Below are 18621 nucleotides of genomic sequence, written 5' to 3' on the forward strand. Positions count from 1 at the left end.
AGTTAATAATTAGGTGGGCAATTAATTGGTTATTTCCAAGGTCTGGTTTAATTCAGTTATTAGACCTATGACCCTACTCAAGTTTTGTGATCATCACAGGAAGGCCTTCTGTTGCCATTGTCAGAGGCATGTTGAGGAAACATGAAAGAGTCTCCTCTGGCTGCTCCTACTCATGGAAGACTAGGCTACTCCCTCTCTCTCTCTTCTTCCACAGCAGGGAAATAACATTTTTTAGATGGGCTTTTGACTATTAACTGGTTGCTGTAGAAGCATCTTTTAATGGGTGAGATACTGTAATTTTTTCCTCATTGTTACGTTTTAAGTATTTTCAATTGTTTTAAATTAATGCTGCTTTTAATAAGATAGTTCATTCATTTAAAAAATACAATTACTAATTTTTAGCCAAATTTTGTCTTAATATTTTATTTTGAGCAGTCTTGGGTGTTGTACTGGCAGGAAGTTAAGATTGAAATTAAATATATGATTAAAATAGCGACTTGATACCTCAACAGTTGTCTCGATCCCATTGACTCAATGGCCCAGCTCTAGTCAGGACAAACAATCAGATTTAACCCTGAAGTTAAAATAGCTGAAATCGGCTGGCATGTTCTGCTCCTACCAGTAAATAACCATCCTTCATTTAAAGATGCATTGTCTGATTTTGTAAGCATTAATAGACTTTCATGTTGTTGGAGAACTCAAACATAGTTCAACCGAAGTTTTTGGGATACAGTCCCCAGAATCTGAGGACACTGGTAACACAACTTCCTCTGGGGGTTATCACACCTTGGGAACTATCAACTGAGTCCAGTGTTGAGAGTGTAAATACTCTTCCTCCGTGTCTGTTGTCTCATCTAGTCACTATTGGGAGATTGAACATACAGAAAGGGTCACCTGACTATTTGAAAGACTGTTTCTCTCCATATGAACCTGCAAGAATTATTAAGATCTTCAAGGGGAGGCTTTCTCTTGATCCCACCACCATTGCAAGCTTGGAACCTTCTCAGTGTATGCTCCTGCATTGTGGAATGCATTTCCATGGATGGCTAGGCTGGCCCCCTCCCTGCTTTCTGTTTGCTGACAGGCAAACTCCTTTTTGTTTCAGCACCAAGGAGAGTTTTCTAAACCATTGAGAGATGTGTTTATTATTTATTATTTAATTTTTTGTATTTAAAAAAATTATATTGTTTTAATTGTGGCTTCTTTTAATTTTTTTTTTATTTTTATTTTACATTTTCACTATAGATTTTAATTGATTTGCTTCTGTGAGCTGCCTTGGATCTCACTCTGCAAGAAAGACAACATATAAAATAAATAAATAGATAAATGTGGGAATAAAACAAGCAATGCAGCAAGACAGCTTGTTCGTGAACATTACAGCTGTGAGAAAACAAAACAGGGAAAGAGAGAAATTCCAAATCTGTCTTAATGTGGTCAAAGCAGACATGGATGGTTTTATCACTCTATCCACCTTGTGTGGCAAACCATGTCTGTGAGTGTATCTCTCATGCTCTGTGATCTCTCCCACTGCTGTAAGAAGAATGTCACCAACCAGGTTGAATGTATTCTAGTGGACCTATGTGCAACTATTTTCACTTCCCAGCACATGTTGGCATCTTTATTTGGCACCTCAACTAGTAATAGGAATGTAAAGATATCTATTTTAGAAAAAAATGAGACTGGCAATTGCCACGGCACTCACAAACTTATGAATTATAATATGCTGCCCTGTGTGTCCCCTAAAGCCATTCTGTTCTTTGCCAGGATTTTTAAAAGACTGCTCGGGTAAAAAAGTTAATATGATATCCATGTTTTCAAGATGGAGGGTGAACATCCTACCTAGTGTAGCGTTTAGGTAATTTTTGCATGACATACTACTCAAACATTTCAAAGCAACCTGCTTGTTCTTAGAGTTGTAAAAGAAAGTTTGGGAATGTAGTTTGCTAATGCAATCTAAACATTTATTTGTATAATTTCCTGCTCTTTTGGTTGCTGTTTTAAATTTACATTTTAAAAAACCTTGTTTCTATTTGCTCTTCTTTTCAAGGCTGTTTCATAGTCATAATATTTAAGTACAAGTGTAACACATGTTCCAAATTCATAAACCAAGTTTGTGAAAACTGAATCTATATTTACATCATGCTAATTAAATGCATTTAAATTTTGAAGTTCGGTAGGATGTCTGGCTTATGATACATGTCTGATGTAAAAATATTGTTCCATTGCTGAAGAACTTGTTCATCCCTGTTCTGCCTGAGATAAATCATGTTTGTCACAAGTTTAAACTATCCTTGTAGCCTGTCTGATTAAAGATTTGACCTGGATTTGGAAGGCCTGATTTGAATAGCAATGCGTTGTGGCTTTATAGTCAAAATCTCTGGGTTTTACTTGTGGTGATGAATGAATTGACCATTATAGAATGTTTTGCATACTGAAAGCATTATGGAGATGTTCATTTTAACTCGTGAATTTCTGCAAGCGTGAATGCCAGCAGGGTTAAGAAGGTAGCCGTCTAAAAAGGAAAAAAAAAAAACTACAAATCATGTTCCTTGACAATTCCACTGGGTTTTCTTGAGCAAAATGTGGCCTTGCCATCTGTTTATTTTACATATAAGAGGACTGATAGGGTGCTGTCTCATTGCAGGAGGGGGCTTGAATATGAAGGAGCACTTTATAAAATGTTGCTTCTTCATTGTGAAGCACATTAAAGGGTTAGGGTACATGCAACACTTAAAATAGATTGTTCTGAGTGAAGATTTTCATATGTGCACAGCATAATGACCTGAGGAATGCAAAATGCAGACTTGTGTTGACTCTTATATGAATGTAAAGAGCTGTCTTTAAGCATAAGGAAACCGAATCATCATACAGCATGGAACAGATTTTGACTAGTGTTCATGTCTGTCACTGAAAGCAGAGCTTAGAAAATGGGTTTTAAGAAGAATGAATATAAAGACAGAGGTCCAAAATACACTGCAGAAATAATCCAGTTTGAAACTGCTTTAACTGCCCTAGCTCAATGCTCGGGAACCATGAGAATTGTAGTTTATTGTGACACCAGAGCTCTTCAACAGAGAAAGCTAAATGTCTCATAAAACTACAGTTCCTTAGAATTCCCTAGCATAGAACCAGGGCAGTTAAAGCAGTCTCAAAATGGATTATTTCTGCAGTGTGTTTTGGATCTGAGGAACTGAGCATTTATGGGAAGTGGTGGCTTAGGGTTAAGACAACAACTGACAACTGCAAGGTCAGCAGATCAGCAGTTCGAGGCCCACATCCTGCGTGACCGAGAGAGCTGCCATCACTGGTCCCAGCTTCTGCCAACCTAGCAGTTCAAAAGCATGTAAAAGTCCAATCAGATCAATAGGTACTGCTTTGATGGGAAGGTAACAGCTAGTCATGACCCTTGGCATTTAGTCATGCTGGCCACATAACCACAGAATCGTCTTTGACAACGCTGGCTCCCTTGGTTTAATAACAGAAATGAACCCTGCCACCAACAGTCGGACATGACTAGACAAATATGTCAAAGGGGAAACCTTAACTTTTTAACTGAGCAGTTGCAGAGCATCAGCTTGTTGCAGCTCAGTTATAGATGGCATTTATTTATTCTTCTAAGCTTTGCTTGAAATGTATACGATTTGTTTCTAATATATATTTGTTTGCTTATGTTCCAGAGAAAGAGACCTTCTTGGATCCTTTTGTGTTAAGGGATATCCTGCCTGCATCTTTGGGAAGTTACTATCGGTATGCAGGGTCCCTGACAACCCCACCCTGCAGCGAGATTGTGGAATGGATAGTTTTTCGCATGCCAGTCCCCATCTCTTATCGCCAGGTATGTTTAATACCACAAAGAGTTTACCTAGGTTTCCTTGTCATCTTATTCAGAGACATGGTCATGTTAATCTGGAATATCACTATGCAAAATGATTGTGTAGCACCTTTGGGACGGTGTGAAAGAAGTTGTAGCATCAGTTTTCTTAGACTTGGTCTACTTCTTCAGATGCATAAGGAAAGTATTTATTTATTTATTTATTTATTTATTTATTTATTTATTTATTTCTATGCTGCCTTTCTCCCAGAAAGTAGCACAAGGCAACTCACAGATAAAATCATTTAAACCTACAATAATAATTAAAAACAATAAAAATAATCTAGCTAGAAACAGTAGAAAACTATATAAAACATATGAAAGTAAAAAAGGCATAACCAGATGCATTTGAGGAACTGAGGAGATAGACCAGGCTGAGGAGATAGGCCAAGTCTATAAAAGCTTACACTACAACAACTTTCACACAGTCTCAAAGGTGCTACAAGAACCCTTTGCATACTTGTCTTCTTTTTCTTAGTCTTCATTTTTTCCACTCAGTTCCTGTTTACTAAAGCTATAGCCAGATTACAATCTCTCTTTCTTTTTGACATGGTGAAGAAAACTGATTTTTTTTAAAAGGGTACAAGTACATGAATAGTATTCATAGAAAATAAAGTGTGTTGCTTTTGTTATATTATTTTGGAAACCACTTAACAAAAATTGGTAATAGAGCATAGCATCCTCTTTCCATCCTCTGAATTATTAAAATTTTGTTTAAATATATTTAAATGCCCTCTAAACATTTACACAAACATTCTCTCTTCTTCTGCTTTCACATTTCTTCTCAACTAAGTAATTTTAACGTATACAGATTTAGTACTGATAATTCAGTAAGGAATGTGATGCTTTCATTGATTTGCCACCTTTGTCTGTTTTTAGCAATGTTGCAAGTTTCCTGTTACATGCCTCTGGAATGGATGTACAGATTCCTAAAATGAATGTATAGACGGTCTTATTGTAGATCAAGGCAGTGAGTGGCATTTTCATTGAGAGGCATCCCAGAGTAATAATGTGGGAATGCAGCTAAGTGTTTTAACAATTAAAAAGGCTTTGACATTTAAAACCTTTGTTTTCAAAATGTCTCCTTGCTGCACTCTGTTCTGCCTTTTATTTGCTCATGGTAATAATGTACTTCATTGCAACAGACGCATCTTGGATGGAACTGTCTAAGAGTCTAAAAGTCAATGATTTATCTGAATGAATGAGTGTAAATATTCAGTAACCCTCACATGATTGAGGTAAATGAAAGCATCAAGTCATCAGTTATCCTGCTGCTTCTCAATCATTTTACTCAGAGGACACACCAAGATCATTTGCCTTTTTCTAACTGCTTGTACTATCCTGTCTTCAGTGTCTGTTGTTGTCAGGGATTGGATTAAATCAAATTAACTGACCTTTTTCATTTTGTTTTGCTTCTCTTTGGCACTGAAGTTTAGTTTTCAGAATTGGGGTTTTTTTTGCCACTTTTAAAATTGAATAATTGTGTGCTGCCTGTCTAGATAAACCCCAGCATCAATCTGTTTATGTTCAAATTAAATGCCAACAAATGCTGGCTTCTATATAGCCAGTGTGCCAGAGCTATTACAATTCTAGTGACTCAGCGAACAGTTCACAAATCTCATGTAGTCTGGCTAACCCTACCAATACTTAGAGAAAAATCTCACATCCATTTCAGAAGTACACAGATAGCAGAACATGGATTGCAACAGGGATGTAGCCAAGGGGGGGGGGGGTTCTTGGGGTCCGGACCCCCCCCTTCCGTTAGATAAAATGAATGGTGTGTGCTGCTGTGCCGCCGTACCCAAGCCCCATTATAATGGTGGCACTTAGTCTGGACCCCCCCCCCCTTCCCAAAATCCTGGCTACGTCCCTGATTGCAAAGAATCATTCCTACCTCATACTGGGCATTTTGGAGATCTATAAATACTCATTTCTTTCCTGTGTTATGACAAATTAAATGAGATTAAATGAAGTGGGAGGAGGATATTATGTGAACAAGCCATATTTTGTAACCCTTTAATGGTTTTTACTCACAAAGTGCATTCCTTAAAGTGTGTCCCTATAACCAAATGAAAAATGACAGACCTACTGTTTTTAATCTGCAACAATTAATGGGATTTTTAAAAGCTTCTAACTTCCTGCCTTTGTCTAGCTCTACTTCTCCTTTATTCTTGTAATACTACTTCAGCAATGTTTTACTATTTTTCTTCTGTTGAACCAAAGATCATCTCCACGCTCATGGCTTCCCTGTGGCTCCCTTTGCCCCTGTGGTTCTATGTGGGGTAAAATTGGGCTAACAGATGGAAAATAACTAGTTAACTAGGATACCGTCAGCCCTTCTTATACACAGTTTGAAAATGTTCAAAAAAAGTATAAATTTCAAATATCAAACCTTGATTTTTCATTTTTATAAGGGACACCATTTTGCTATGTCCTTATATTTAATGGAACTTGATCATACATGGATTATGTTATCAACTATCTCCCAGCAAACAGTTCATAATTTAAACTGCGCAGTGGTGAGGGTTGTAGCTTGCAGGCCACATGCAGCTTTCTGCCTTTTTCTGGATTTCAGATCAATTAGTCAATCAGTCACTTTATTAACAGCAGATCTTTTCCCCTCTTGGATCCCTCTGGATCCCTGTACATACACACGCACACACACGCACACACACACTCTTCAACCAGAAAACAAGAATAGCCCTCCTAGTAAACATTTTGTACCACCTTCTTCCCTCCCACAAACAAAAATATTTTTTTAATAAAACAAAACAAAAAAACACCATTTGTTGATACTATTTTTTGGTGGGTTTTCAGGCTACGAGGCCGTGTTCTAGAAGAGTTTATTCCTGACATTTCACCAGCATCTGTGGCTGGCATCTTCAGAGAATGCTGGCATGGAAGAGTGTTGGGTATATATATACTGTTGGTTGAGAGGAAGCAATTCACATGTTAATCTGTATATTGTTCTGTTGTTGAATGGCAAGGCTTCAGAGTGTCTATTTAATTAATGATCCTTCCCAGAACATGGGCTCATAGCATGAAAAACACACACAAAAACTATGGATGTCAGCCATGAAAGCCTTTGACTTCACATGTTGATAGTAGGTTTGCCAAAAACAGTATAAAATTTTGTGTGAGAAAACAACATTGTATTTCACACAGAACACAATGCTTTGAAAAAATGAAATTCCTCCAAAACATGAAAAGTTATCCAAAAACACCAAAATTTTGGGATTTGTAGTTTTGTGAGATGTTTAACCTTCTCTGTCAGAGAACTGTGGTGCCACAAGAAACTACAAATTCCAGGATTCCACAGGATGGAGCCATGGCAGTTAAAGTGATGTTAAATTGCATTATTTCTACAGTGCAGATGCAGCTTTAGACTGATTTAAGCATATGAGATTGGAACTCACAAGATTCAACCTTCCTAGTAGAAAGCAGGAATGCATTTTTCTTTTTGTGAAATGAGTCCAGCTAACTAGGAAGGGCCAAGAAACAAAGAAAAAAAATCAGGAAGCATTCTCCAAATGTCTTCAGGAGACAGATGAGGCCTTCACTCCTTTATACTCAGCTGAATTCCCGACTCTTGGCAGAGAAGCAGACTCTTTTGGGCATACCGGAGAGAGAGAGAATGAGAGAGAGAACCTTTCTTTCCCTGGGAGACAGGAAGGCAAAGTGTTGGATTGAGGAATCATGACAGCCCTCCAGCTACAGTCTTTGCCATTTCAGGGGGGGGGGGGGGGAGAAAATTGCACAAAAATGTTTATATTTCTCTGGGCACAGTTGTCAACACTTTTATGGTATATATTTGATGGGGCAACAATGTGGATGTTGCCAAAGATAGTATCTTATTGTTAGACTACTCTGGGGAATAAAACATCTCTAAAGCTTTGCAAGAAGTAACAACCATGTATCTTAGCAGTTAGAGTGGCTTTACCCAAATTTGCATTCTTCAGATGTGTTTTACTAAATCTCCCATAATCTAGTTACCGTATCTTGTGTGGGTATTGGTGGGAAGTGTAGTCCATCACATTTGGAAAACCCCAGTTGTGAAAGGCTAGTTCACATCGACAGATAACTCAAAAGACAAAAGTGTCACCCTGTCATTAGCGTGGTCCCTCTCCTTTGCATCTCCCCCCCCCCCCCCATACAAGAGTTTATCTTTGTCTAGCAGGGTCCAGCGTTTACGGTATCTGTAATGTGCAGCACAGTAGGCATCTGTGCTGTAGAAACTGCTGGTTGTTCAAGATACTGCTATAAATACGAATAATGGGAAGATGGAATGGCTGTATGCTGAGCTGTGATTTATATTATGCAGAAAATCAATGTGTGGCCCTATTTGGCATCATAATAGTACACCAGTCACACACACACTCCACGCAGCTCAAAACTAAAGAAAGAGCTGTATATATTTGTAAGTGCACCCAGTAAACAGGGACTAGGGAAGAGTCTCTTGCCTCCCTTGGAGATTAAGTTTGTAGAAGGTTTCTGAAGTGTGTTTTTTTTTTCTACTGCTGCTGCTTGGCAAGATAGAAATGGGGCTAGATAAGGCTGTTGGCAGTGATTTCAGCAGGCAGCCTGGTTTCCTGTTTGATTTATCAGTCTTGGCATCAGTACTTCCTGCCATTTTGCATTCTTATCAGCTGCCCAGATTTCACCACATTGTTTTTCTAATTAATGACCTTCCCTCCCAACCCTTTTCTTTTTCTTTTCTTTTCTTCCTTCTATTCATGCATTCAGCTGGAAGCATTTTATTCCATATTTACCACGGAACAGCAAGACCACGTCAAATCCGTGGAGTATCTGAGGAATAATTTCCGGCCTCAACAGAGCCTGAACAACAGGGTGGTTTCCAAGTCTGCTGTGAAGGATGCTTGGAACCAAGTCACAAGCAGCATCTTCGAAAATCCACTTGGCACTGAAGCCTCCAAAGGTAGATCCTAGTTGACCATCAAGAAAAGGGGAATGTGTATTGTGGCTATATTTTTTTATTTTTATTTTCCATTTGGGTATTTAAAGACCTTATAAAAATGACTTTTTGATTTCAGTTCCCAGAATTCTCACTGGCTATGATCACTATGGCCTGTTACAGACAGCCAAAATAAAGCTGCTTCGAGTCACAGTGGAGATATGGTGTTTCAATGATGCATGCGTCCTAAGAGTCCAGAAGCCACACCAAAGCCACGCTCCAGTCCTTAGGGCTGAAGTGTGGCTTTGGTGCGACTTCTGGACTCTTAGGACGCATGCATCATTGAAACACCATACCTCCACTGTGACTCGAAGCAGCTTTATTTTGGCTGTCTGTAACAGGCCTATGGGATTCTGGGAGTTGTAATCTAAAAAAGTAATTTTTCCTAGAGCTAAATATTCAGGGAGTAATACCAAGGGATCTGTAAATAATATATTGTTGCACTTTCTGTTAATATGCTTTCTTCAAACATCTTTTTCAGATAAGTCACATATTAAACTAGGCTTAGGAAACCTGGGAATCAGACTTGCATTTCCATAATTGAAAAGCAAGAGGTGAGGGAGAAGGTGAAGTCAGGGTACTAGGTAATATCACCAAATTGAAAAATTCTTTCAGACCAGCCCCCATTCAAATTTGAACTGATAATACTGGACAAATCTTTAATAGTAAGAAATGCTGAAACATTTTCATGTTATGGTGTATCTGAGCTTGGAAAAGTTACTTTTTTGTACTACACCTTTTGCAATCGCTGAATTGGAATGGTATATACAGTACTTGAACCAGGCTCTTAATCTCATACATAAAGTGTGTGTATGTTCCTTCAAGTAGCCTTAAGGTGACCCCATGAATTTCAAAGGGGTTTCTTAGGCAGAGAATCCTCAGAAGTGTTTTTGCTCATTCCTTCCTCTGAAATATAGCCTACAGCATCTGGTATTCATTGGCAGTCTCCCATCCTAGTACTAACCAGAGCTGACTCTGCTTAGCTTTCAAGATCAGTTGTGATCTGGTACTTTTAGGGTATTTAGGCCAATACACACAGACAACAGATTAAATGTTTCCACCACATGAATGTTATGACCCACATGGTGGCTGGTGTTGTGTATATTTTAGAGTCATGTTTCTGTAAACCAGAATGCCAAGGAATGTTCACTAGACACTGACAGAGTAGAAGGGGGAAACCTTTTTGGAAGGGAAGGGACAGGAAAATAATGAACCACCAAACCAACACCAGGGCATTGTCCTATTCTTAGGCCAGTCACTGTTTTGCCACCTCCGCTGATTTTGTTATCCCCCAGAGTTTATGAAGGAAACTTAATAGATTAGAAAGATGGGCCAAAGCTAACAAAATGAATTTCAACACGGAGAAATGTAAGGTGCTGCACTTAGGGCAGAAAAATTAAATGAACAGATATAGGATGGGGAACACCTGGCTGAATGAGACTACGTGTGAAAGGGATCTCGGAGTCCAAGTAAACCACAAATTGAACAGGAGTCAACAGTGCGATGCGGCAGCTAACAAGGCCAATGCGATTTTAGACTGCATCAACAAAAGTATAGTGTCTAGATCAAGGGAAGTAATAGTGCCACTCTATTCTGCTCTGGTCACGCCCCACCTGGAATATTTTGTCCAGTTCTGGGCCCCACAATTTAAGAAGGACATTGAGAAACTGGAGCGTGTCCAAAGTACGGCAACCAAAATGGTGAAGGGTCTGGAAACCATGCCCTATGAGGAACGCCTTAGGGAGCTGGGGATGTTTAGTTTGGAGAAGAGAAGGTTAAGGGGTGATATGATAGCCCTGCTGGTAGAAGCAGAAGTTCCTCAGATTTATTTCATCTTTGCTGCTTTAGAAGAACCCAAATTCCTATATTGCCTGGTAATATGACATTCCCCATTGCAGCTATATCCTTTTTGCACCAACAGAAAACTTTTAAGGACAGATGTCAGTGATACACAAAACTGTTTAGAGGTGTATATTATTTCCTAAATAATAGGTGATTTTTAAAAAAATTAGAATTCTGTATCCCTATGCATGAGTCCCATGAATCACAATAGAATCTATGAGCTATTCAACAGTGGAACACACTCCCTTGAAGTGTAGTGGAGTCTCCTTACTTGGAAGTCTTCAAGCAGGGGCTGGATGGCCATCGTCCGGAATGCTTTGATAGAGAGTTCCTGCATGGCAGGTGGATGGACTGGATGGTCCTTGTGGTCTCTTCCAAATCTATGATTCTTTGAGGTTTTCTTGAGCAAACCCAACTTAAATTAGTCAACGAATTCTTTGTATACCCTGTTTTTCAGCCAAGACTGGTTCCAGTAGCCACTGGCTATTAAGAAACATTAATAGCAACATAGAAAGGTACCATGCATCCTTGCCGAGGTGCATGGACTCAGCGCAATGCTAGAATAATTGCTTATCCAAAACACACAAACTGAGCTCATGAGCTTTGTGGTTTGTCCAGGGAAGACATCTAATTTGTGGAGAACAGATCAAAACAAAATAAACAGGCCATGGCAGCCCTCTTTGGACTATAGGACTCAAGAGAGTGAGACTTTGGTATTTATTCTGAATGCCAATACATACATACATATGTGCACAAAAACAGTAGCTTTGGGAGAAGCAAGTAAGACCACAAGTGAACTGAAGAATATTGTTAATCAAAAATGTACCATTGCATAGTCCCAGTAATGACTCTGGTTATGAGACATTGGAACTGATGTATCTTCATTCAGAAGCATTAATATTTATTGACAAGGAGTTGCTTGCCACAGGGCGCTAACAAAAAGTAATAGCTTACATTATAATAAAGTGAATAAATGCACTTGTTCTTACTTTTGAGAGCACCTTGGTAATGTGTTGCATAGTGTTTCAAATGCTTTACAGTTTTTATGAATGTCGGGGTAGTCCTTATCCTGATGGCTGTGCCAAAACCCATGTATATATTTTGATTAACTCCCTTGAGATCTTCAGGCTCCTGGTCACAATGTTCTTTTTAGAGGCCTGTTACAGACAGCCAAAATAAAGCTGCTTCGAGTCACAGTGGAGGTATGGTGTTTCAATGATGCATGCATCCTAAGAGTCCAGAAGCCACACCAAAGCCACGCTCCAGTCCTTAGGGCTGGAGCGTGGCTTTGGTGTGACTTCTGGACTCTTAGGACGCATGCATCACTGAAACACCATACCTCCACTGTGACTCGAAGCAGCTTTATTTTGGCTGTCTGTAACAGGCCAGAGTCTCTTCTTCCACCCCAAAAAGAGGTCCATGGAATAAGTGGGGGTTTCATCCACCCCTTCTTGTAGCCTGACAGCTGGGGTAGCCCTGGAGCCACATACATCCCTCAAGGAGTAGTAATTCACTCTTTAAACAGGTTCCTTTCCTAGCACGTGTGTGTATGTGTGTGTTAAAAACCAGAAGTAAAACCCTGGCCTCCAGTGGGTCCAATGAGAAGAAAATTAGCCCCTAGATGTGCTACAGTTGCCCAACCCTTGCTTATATGGTCTCAAGCAGGGGTTAGTCACCTTTTATGCACATCTTCTATCATTTTTTGCAGCTCTCAGAATTTCCTCCCTGTTGGAAAATTGGGAAGAGATCATTGCCATCCTGGAAGGTCCATGGGCACAGGGCTTTGCTTTATTTGCAAGCAGGTCTTTCAGAGTTGTTTTATAACCAAAAGTGAAGTTCTAGTCACTGCTGCTTTTGTAATAAATGAGATAAGAAGTCTTGTCGGGTGGAGACATGGCCTTTGATAGATCTCAGAGCAAATATTGCCCCTGGAGCTGCTGAAGTTGCCCTCCAGAGAGACACTATCTACAGCTGATCCTCTTACTACCTGGTACTGATCCTCTTGGGTTTTGGGAACATGAAACTTTCAAATCATTTTTGTGCTGCCTCTTAAGCAGGTCAGATGATTCACATCTGATCTGACATCTTATTATGATGTCCACCTGGTTGGAAGAGTCAATCCAGTCAAATACTAAAGACAGATTAATCTATCTCTTTCTACGGGCTCCTTTCATTTGAACTTTAAACATGCTCTCGTTTTCCCAATTCTGAAAAAATCATCTCTTGACCCCTCTTTTTTGTCCAGCTATTGTCCAATTTCTCTTCTTCTTTTTCTTTCTAAGGTTTTGGAACGGGTAGTTTATTCTTGTTGTCTTGAGTTTCTCGAAGCCAATTCCATTCTAGATCCCTTTCAGTCTGGTTTCCGCCCACGACATTCTATAGAGACAGCCCTCACTAAGATCTCAAATGATCTTTTATGGGCCAAAGCGAATGGCCTTTACTCTGTTCTTATTTTTCTTGATTTATTTGCTGCCTTCGACACCATGGATCACTGTCTTTTAGTTGATATATTTTCTGACCTCACGTTCTTGAACTCAGTTCTTGATTGATTCAAATCTTATTTGTCAGATAGATCTTTTGCAGTGGTCACGGGTGGTCAGGCTTTGTCTTCTGTTCAGTTATCTGTTGGAGTTCCCCAGGGCTCTGTTTTGGGTCCCCTACTGTTCTCTCTTTACACATTGTCCCTAGGAAAACTTATCAGATCTTTTGGTTTTTCCTATCATCTGCACACCAGTGACACTCAGCTGTATCTTTCCACCCCTGACCTTTCTCCAAGTCTTGAACTGCAAGTTTCATCTTGTCTTACAGCTGTCTCTCATTGAATGCGTCATCGGCATTTGAAGCTCAACATGTCCAAGACGGAGCTTCTTGTCTTTCCACCTAAGTCTTCCCTTCAATACTCCTTTTCTGTTTCTGTCAACAACACCTCTATTCGACTGGTCCAGGAAGCCCGCAGTCTTGGTTTCACTTTTGATTCCTCTCTGTCTTTTATCCCCCACATCCAGGCCACAGCCAAAGCCTGTAGATTCTTTCTTTGCAACATTGTTAAAATCCATCCATTTCTCTCGACCTCCACTGCCAAGACTCTGGTTCACGTTCTGGTGGTCTCCCAACTACATTACTGCAACCTCCTTCTGACAGGGGTTCCTCTCTCTCATCTTTGTCCTTTAATTTCCGTTCAGCATTCAGCGGCACACATCATTACATCCGCTCGCCCCTTTGGCCATGTTTCTCCTTTATTATCATCCCTTCACTGGCTCTCCTTTCTCTTCCGTATTCAGTATAAGCTTCTGTTGTTGACTTTTAAAGCCCTGCATGGGCTGGCCCCTCTTTATTTATCTGAACTTATTTCTCCGTACATTCCCACTTATACCCTCCGTTCTAGTAGTCAAGATCTTCTGTCCCAGCCTAGGATCTCCACTGCCCCATCCCAGATTTGTCCCTTCTCACTTGATGCCCCTGAAACACCTGGAACCTTCTTCCCCCACGAACATGGATCATCACTTCTTTGACCACTTTTAAATCTGAGTTGAAGACTATCCTGTTCAGGGAAGTGTTCCCAGGCACTGTGTGATTATCTATCTGATATTTGATTGATAGTTGATGTTGATGTTTTTAATTGTTGCCTGCTTATTTTAACCAATCCTATTTTAAATTACTACCTATTGTTTTATACATATTTTGTAGATTGTGCGCTATTGACAGGTTTCATTTTTATTGATTTGATCATTTGTATGTACATCACTGTGTACATTTACAGCACTATAAAAATAAATAATAATAATAATAATAATAACAACAACAACAACAACAACAACATTGTCTTCCATAGTCTTTTAAACCTTCCAGTGCTTCCCATCAAACTTGGTCTTTGCCTGGGTAATGGTCAACCTCAGCTGTATGTATGCAAAGGGATCTTGCAGCACCTTTGAAACTAACTGAAAGAAAGAAGCTGGTAGCATGAACCTTCGTAGAATTGAGCTTCCTTCCTCAGATGCATAAGGTGGAATGGAGCCCGACCTATGTAAACCAATTGTGTGTGAGAATATCGATTGAAATTCAAAACCTTGTGATATAGAGATGAGCTGGCAAGCTAAGTTTTAACTATAGTCACTGGGGGATAAAGGCAGGAGGAAGAGCATTGCTTAAGGCCATGAAGAGTAGATAACCAAATGAATAAGTATTGGAATGTAGTAGGGGGAACCAGAGAGGAGATGTGATAAACTAGTCATGGGCGCCCTCATGATGTCGGGGGATTAAACAATGTTAAAATGTGTATAATGTTCCAGGAAACCATTATATCTGTTCAACCCACTTTGACTTTGGCTCCTGTGCCTTTAAGAACTTTGTCCATTTTCTGTGTACCACTCATCTGAATCTTCCTTTAGGCTTGTGTCAGGATGCCAATTTCCTTTTCTGACTCTACAGGGCCCAAAAAAGCAGCTGTACTAATGCGATTAATTCTTTCTAATGTGACAACTTGGGAAAGAGGCAAAAGAAATGCTGTTGTTTGGCCCAAGACAAGATGCTAAATATATATCTGTTACTTTTTAAATGTGTGTATTATTTTCCATACTTATATGCCAACTCTTCTTCCAAGAAGCTTTCCCACAGGAAAAAGACTGCGATATGCCACCTAGAGCTTGTCTCAATACAGATAACCAATTTATCAAAGAGTTAATGTGGCAAAATCTTACAACTTAATTAAGTCTCTGACCTTTATCACACTGTGGCAGGGGAAAATCTTACCATATTTGCATTGTATAGATCAAGAAAATAATGTGAATGGAGGGCCCAGAATCCTGTTCATGTACCATACTAGTGTTTGCACTTTGTAATGCCATGCAGCAGCAATGAGAGAAGGTCTCCTAGGTCCTTTACCTTTTTCCTTCTATTGCACCCTCATCGTTGTAGACTAGCATTTTTTTCACCAACAAGATTCCAACCCAGATCTTTCCCAGTCTAAAATTGACTCTGTCCCTTTTGTTGTTGTTTATTACCCTTGACTCATGGTGACTCTACGGATGAGACATCTCCAAGATTCCCTATCTTCCATTACTTTTCTTAGTTCTTGCAGATTCATACCCTTGAACTCCTTAATTGAGTCCATCCATCTAGCACATGGTCTTTCTCTCTCTCTCTCCTTCCCTCCACTTTTCCTAGCATTGTCCCTTCACATGCATTTGTCCTTTACATGCAGTCTAAAACCAAAAAGCTCCTTTGCACTACAAAATGCCTGGTCAACAGCTCTTTGAAGCAAAAGTTATATCTTTGATTGATGTTCTCCATGCATGGAACATTAGGGAACTGACTAATTCCATTTGGGCAAAGCTATTTTTCAGGTCTGATTCTCACAGAATATATATATATATATATATATATATATATATATATATATATATATGCATGGATAAGCTTATTGATCCTACTGAATGATTGTGATGATGCTGTGAAGTTAGCAGTCTCAGGCATATCGCATACTACTTGCAAAGTGTTTGTATGGCTTAGTCTGAAAACCATTTGTGAGATCAAACACTTCATTCCATTTCAGTATTTTTAGAGGAGGCTTTCCCTGCAAGCAGTTGACCGTGAGATGGTTGAGAGACTTCACTCTTGGAAAGACCATCCTCAGAAACATGTGGATCCCATTCTTACTGACTGGCTCTTAGCTGTCATCTCCTTATGAGTATATACCACTTAAAGAAACCTGGCATTTTGACCAATTTCTGTGGCAGATATAGGCCTAAATCCTATTTTAGTCCAAACTAAAGTAGAGTTATTGAATCAGTTGGGTTTATTTATGTGTTGAATCACAGTTGTTGGAATGGGTCTACTCTAGTTGAGACTAACCAACAGGTTTCTAAGCATATTTCATTGGCCAGTGAATGTGCCAGTTGTTGTTTTTTCAGTCTCTGCCATACTGGGAAAATTCCTGCCTCCCCCCCCCCCCAATTTTCCCCATGATTTTCAAAATGAAAAGGCAGCCAGTACACCTCGTCATACAGCAAGCCTTCTATAAAGGAAACTTGTGTTTTTTGGGAGAGACACCATTTTCTCCACACCCAAGCTAAAAGAAAACAAGCTATTTTCTGTGGTGAAAATACTGCTTTCTGGGCAGGGAATGTGGGTTTTGTGTGCAACAAAAAAGTGGCCTGAACACCTGCAGTTTTTTTTTATGTAGAAGAAGTCTCTAATTGTGAAGATTCTCCCTGTTTTGGATTCTTCTCATCAGGGTTTGACAACAATGAAGAAACCTGTTTTTTCACAAGGGTTTCAAACGTTTTTGAATTTTTTTTCTATCCCGAAGAGTCAATACTGTATGCATGGCCTAGCTGCCATCAGAATACTGTTTGTACCCATGGTCTGCTTAGCTCTCCCAGTGATTGGCTCTATCTGTAGTGACAAGACCTGTGCATGTGCTAAGTGAACAACAGTGCTAGGTGCATTTTTACAAAGTTAAAAAGAGACACACACTTCCATTGTTAGCAGTCTAAAATGAACTGTCACACATCCCTCTAGAGGTGACATAGGTGACTTATATTTGTTACCAAGCAAAGTGACTCTTCCCAGCACTTGCCTCAGCAGAGGTGAGCAAGGAATGAAATGGCTGGTCTGCTTGAACTACCTACATATAAATAAAATGACTTAAAGTCACAATCCTCAAGTCGAATTTCATCTTGTTTATTCAGCCACTAAGTTCAGTACATCACTCTGTATTGTCATCCTTTCAGAAAACATGTTGCAACAGATTGTTTCACTGGCAAACAACAATAGCATTGTGTTTATCATACCTTAACATCCTTGTTGATGGTGTTAGTAGAAAACAGTAGATTTTTTAGCAGCTGTTTATGCAGTCTGCTGCTGCTGCTGCTACTACTACTGGGATTAACCTGTGCCATTTGCAGCACTTTGTGCTTATTCTTATTAGTCCCTTTCTCTCTTTTTTCCCCTCTCTTTAGCAACCTGCTATATTATGTGTTCACAGTTTGAAAGAATGCTACATAAAATGTTGCTTCCCTCCATAATGTTGTGGATTGTAATGCTTTGAGGGACATTAAAGCAAAGATTTCTCCTCTAATTAGCTTCTTTCTCTCCTTCCCCTTTCACAATTTTCCTTTTTGCCTTTTCTGTCCTTCAAGGAAGATCAGCACGTCTGGTATGTGCTGATTTGCCTGCCATGTAGCCTTTTAATTGGGGTGGTTGGGAAGTCTTTATGAGAGGGACAGAGAAAAAGAGAAAATCACTTTGCAGGACTAAAGTTGAGTTATGAAACTGGGGATCATAAATCCTAGCTGAAATTAATTATCCAAGTTTTCCTGCTGGCTTTGTGCTGAAAGTTAGTTAGCTGGACAAACATTACTGGAAGTTGTATTTCTTAGAATGGGTGTTAATTTACAAGATAGTTCAGACCCATTCTACAATCCAGTTTGTTCCCACAGCTGAGTAACATCAGGGTCTGGACAAGTTGTCAGTGGAAGCAAGGAAACTGATTTATTATCAACAAGAGGGAGCTCTTATGCAAATATATTGTTTTCCTCGTTTACAGTTTTTTTTTCTGGAGCTGAATTATGACCATTTTGGTAAAACATGGAGCGCACTGGAGAGTTCAGGGTTTATTCTATGTGTGTGAGAGAGAGATGGAGCAAAAGAATGGTATTTTCAGCACAATAATGTTGTTTTCTGTAAAGAAAAATATCATTGCTGCACAGTAATGTAATTCTCTGCTTTAAAAAAAGACCAGATGTGTTTCTTCAAGGAGTTTTTTTTTTTAAGTTCCACCCACCCAAGTTTTTTTCCAAGGACTTTTCGAGTCCTGTACTTCAAATTCGGCTGATACGCCAGCTGCGACCCTACCTAGGCTGGGGGGACCTTGAAACAGTGGTACATGCCCTGGTAACCTCTCAGTTGGATTTCTGTAATGCGCCCTACATGGGGC

General features: G+C 39.5%; 1 protein-coding gene across 5 annotated transcripts in view; it reads left to right on the plus strand.

The window, feature by feature from the left end:
* LOC149321282 (receptor-type tyrosine-protein phosphatase gamma) overlaps window positions 1-18621 on the plus strand; it is a 742038-nt gene that overhangs the window by 559999 nt on the left and 163418 nt on the right. For all 5 annotated transcript variants that reach the window (XM_089518763.1, XM_089518770.1, XM_089518749.1 and 2 more), the window contains exons 7-8: window positions 3678-3835; window positions 8615-8807. In XM_089518763.1, coding sequence (XP_089374889.1) covers window positions 3678-3835; window positions 8615-8807 — 351 coding nt within the window. The remainder of the gene's footprint in view (window positions 1-3677; window positions 3836-8614; window positions 8808-18621) is intronic.

This window comes from Sceloporus occidentalis, unplaced genomic scaffold, assembly GCF_023333645.1.
Source record: "Sceloporus occidentalis isolate IW3139 unplaced genomic scaffold, rSceOcc1.0.p SCAF_1, whole genome shotgun sequence".
Taxonomy (NCBI): Eukaryota; Metazoa; Chordata; class Lepidosauria; order Squamata; family Phrynosomatidae; genus Sceloporus; species Sceloporus occidentalis.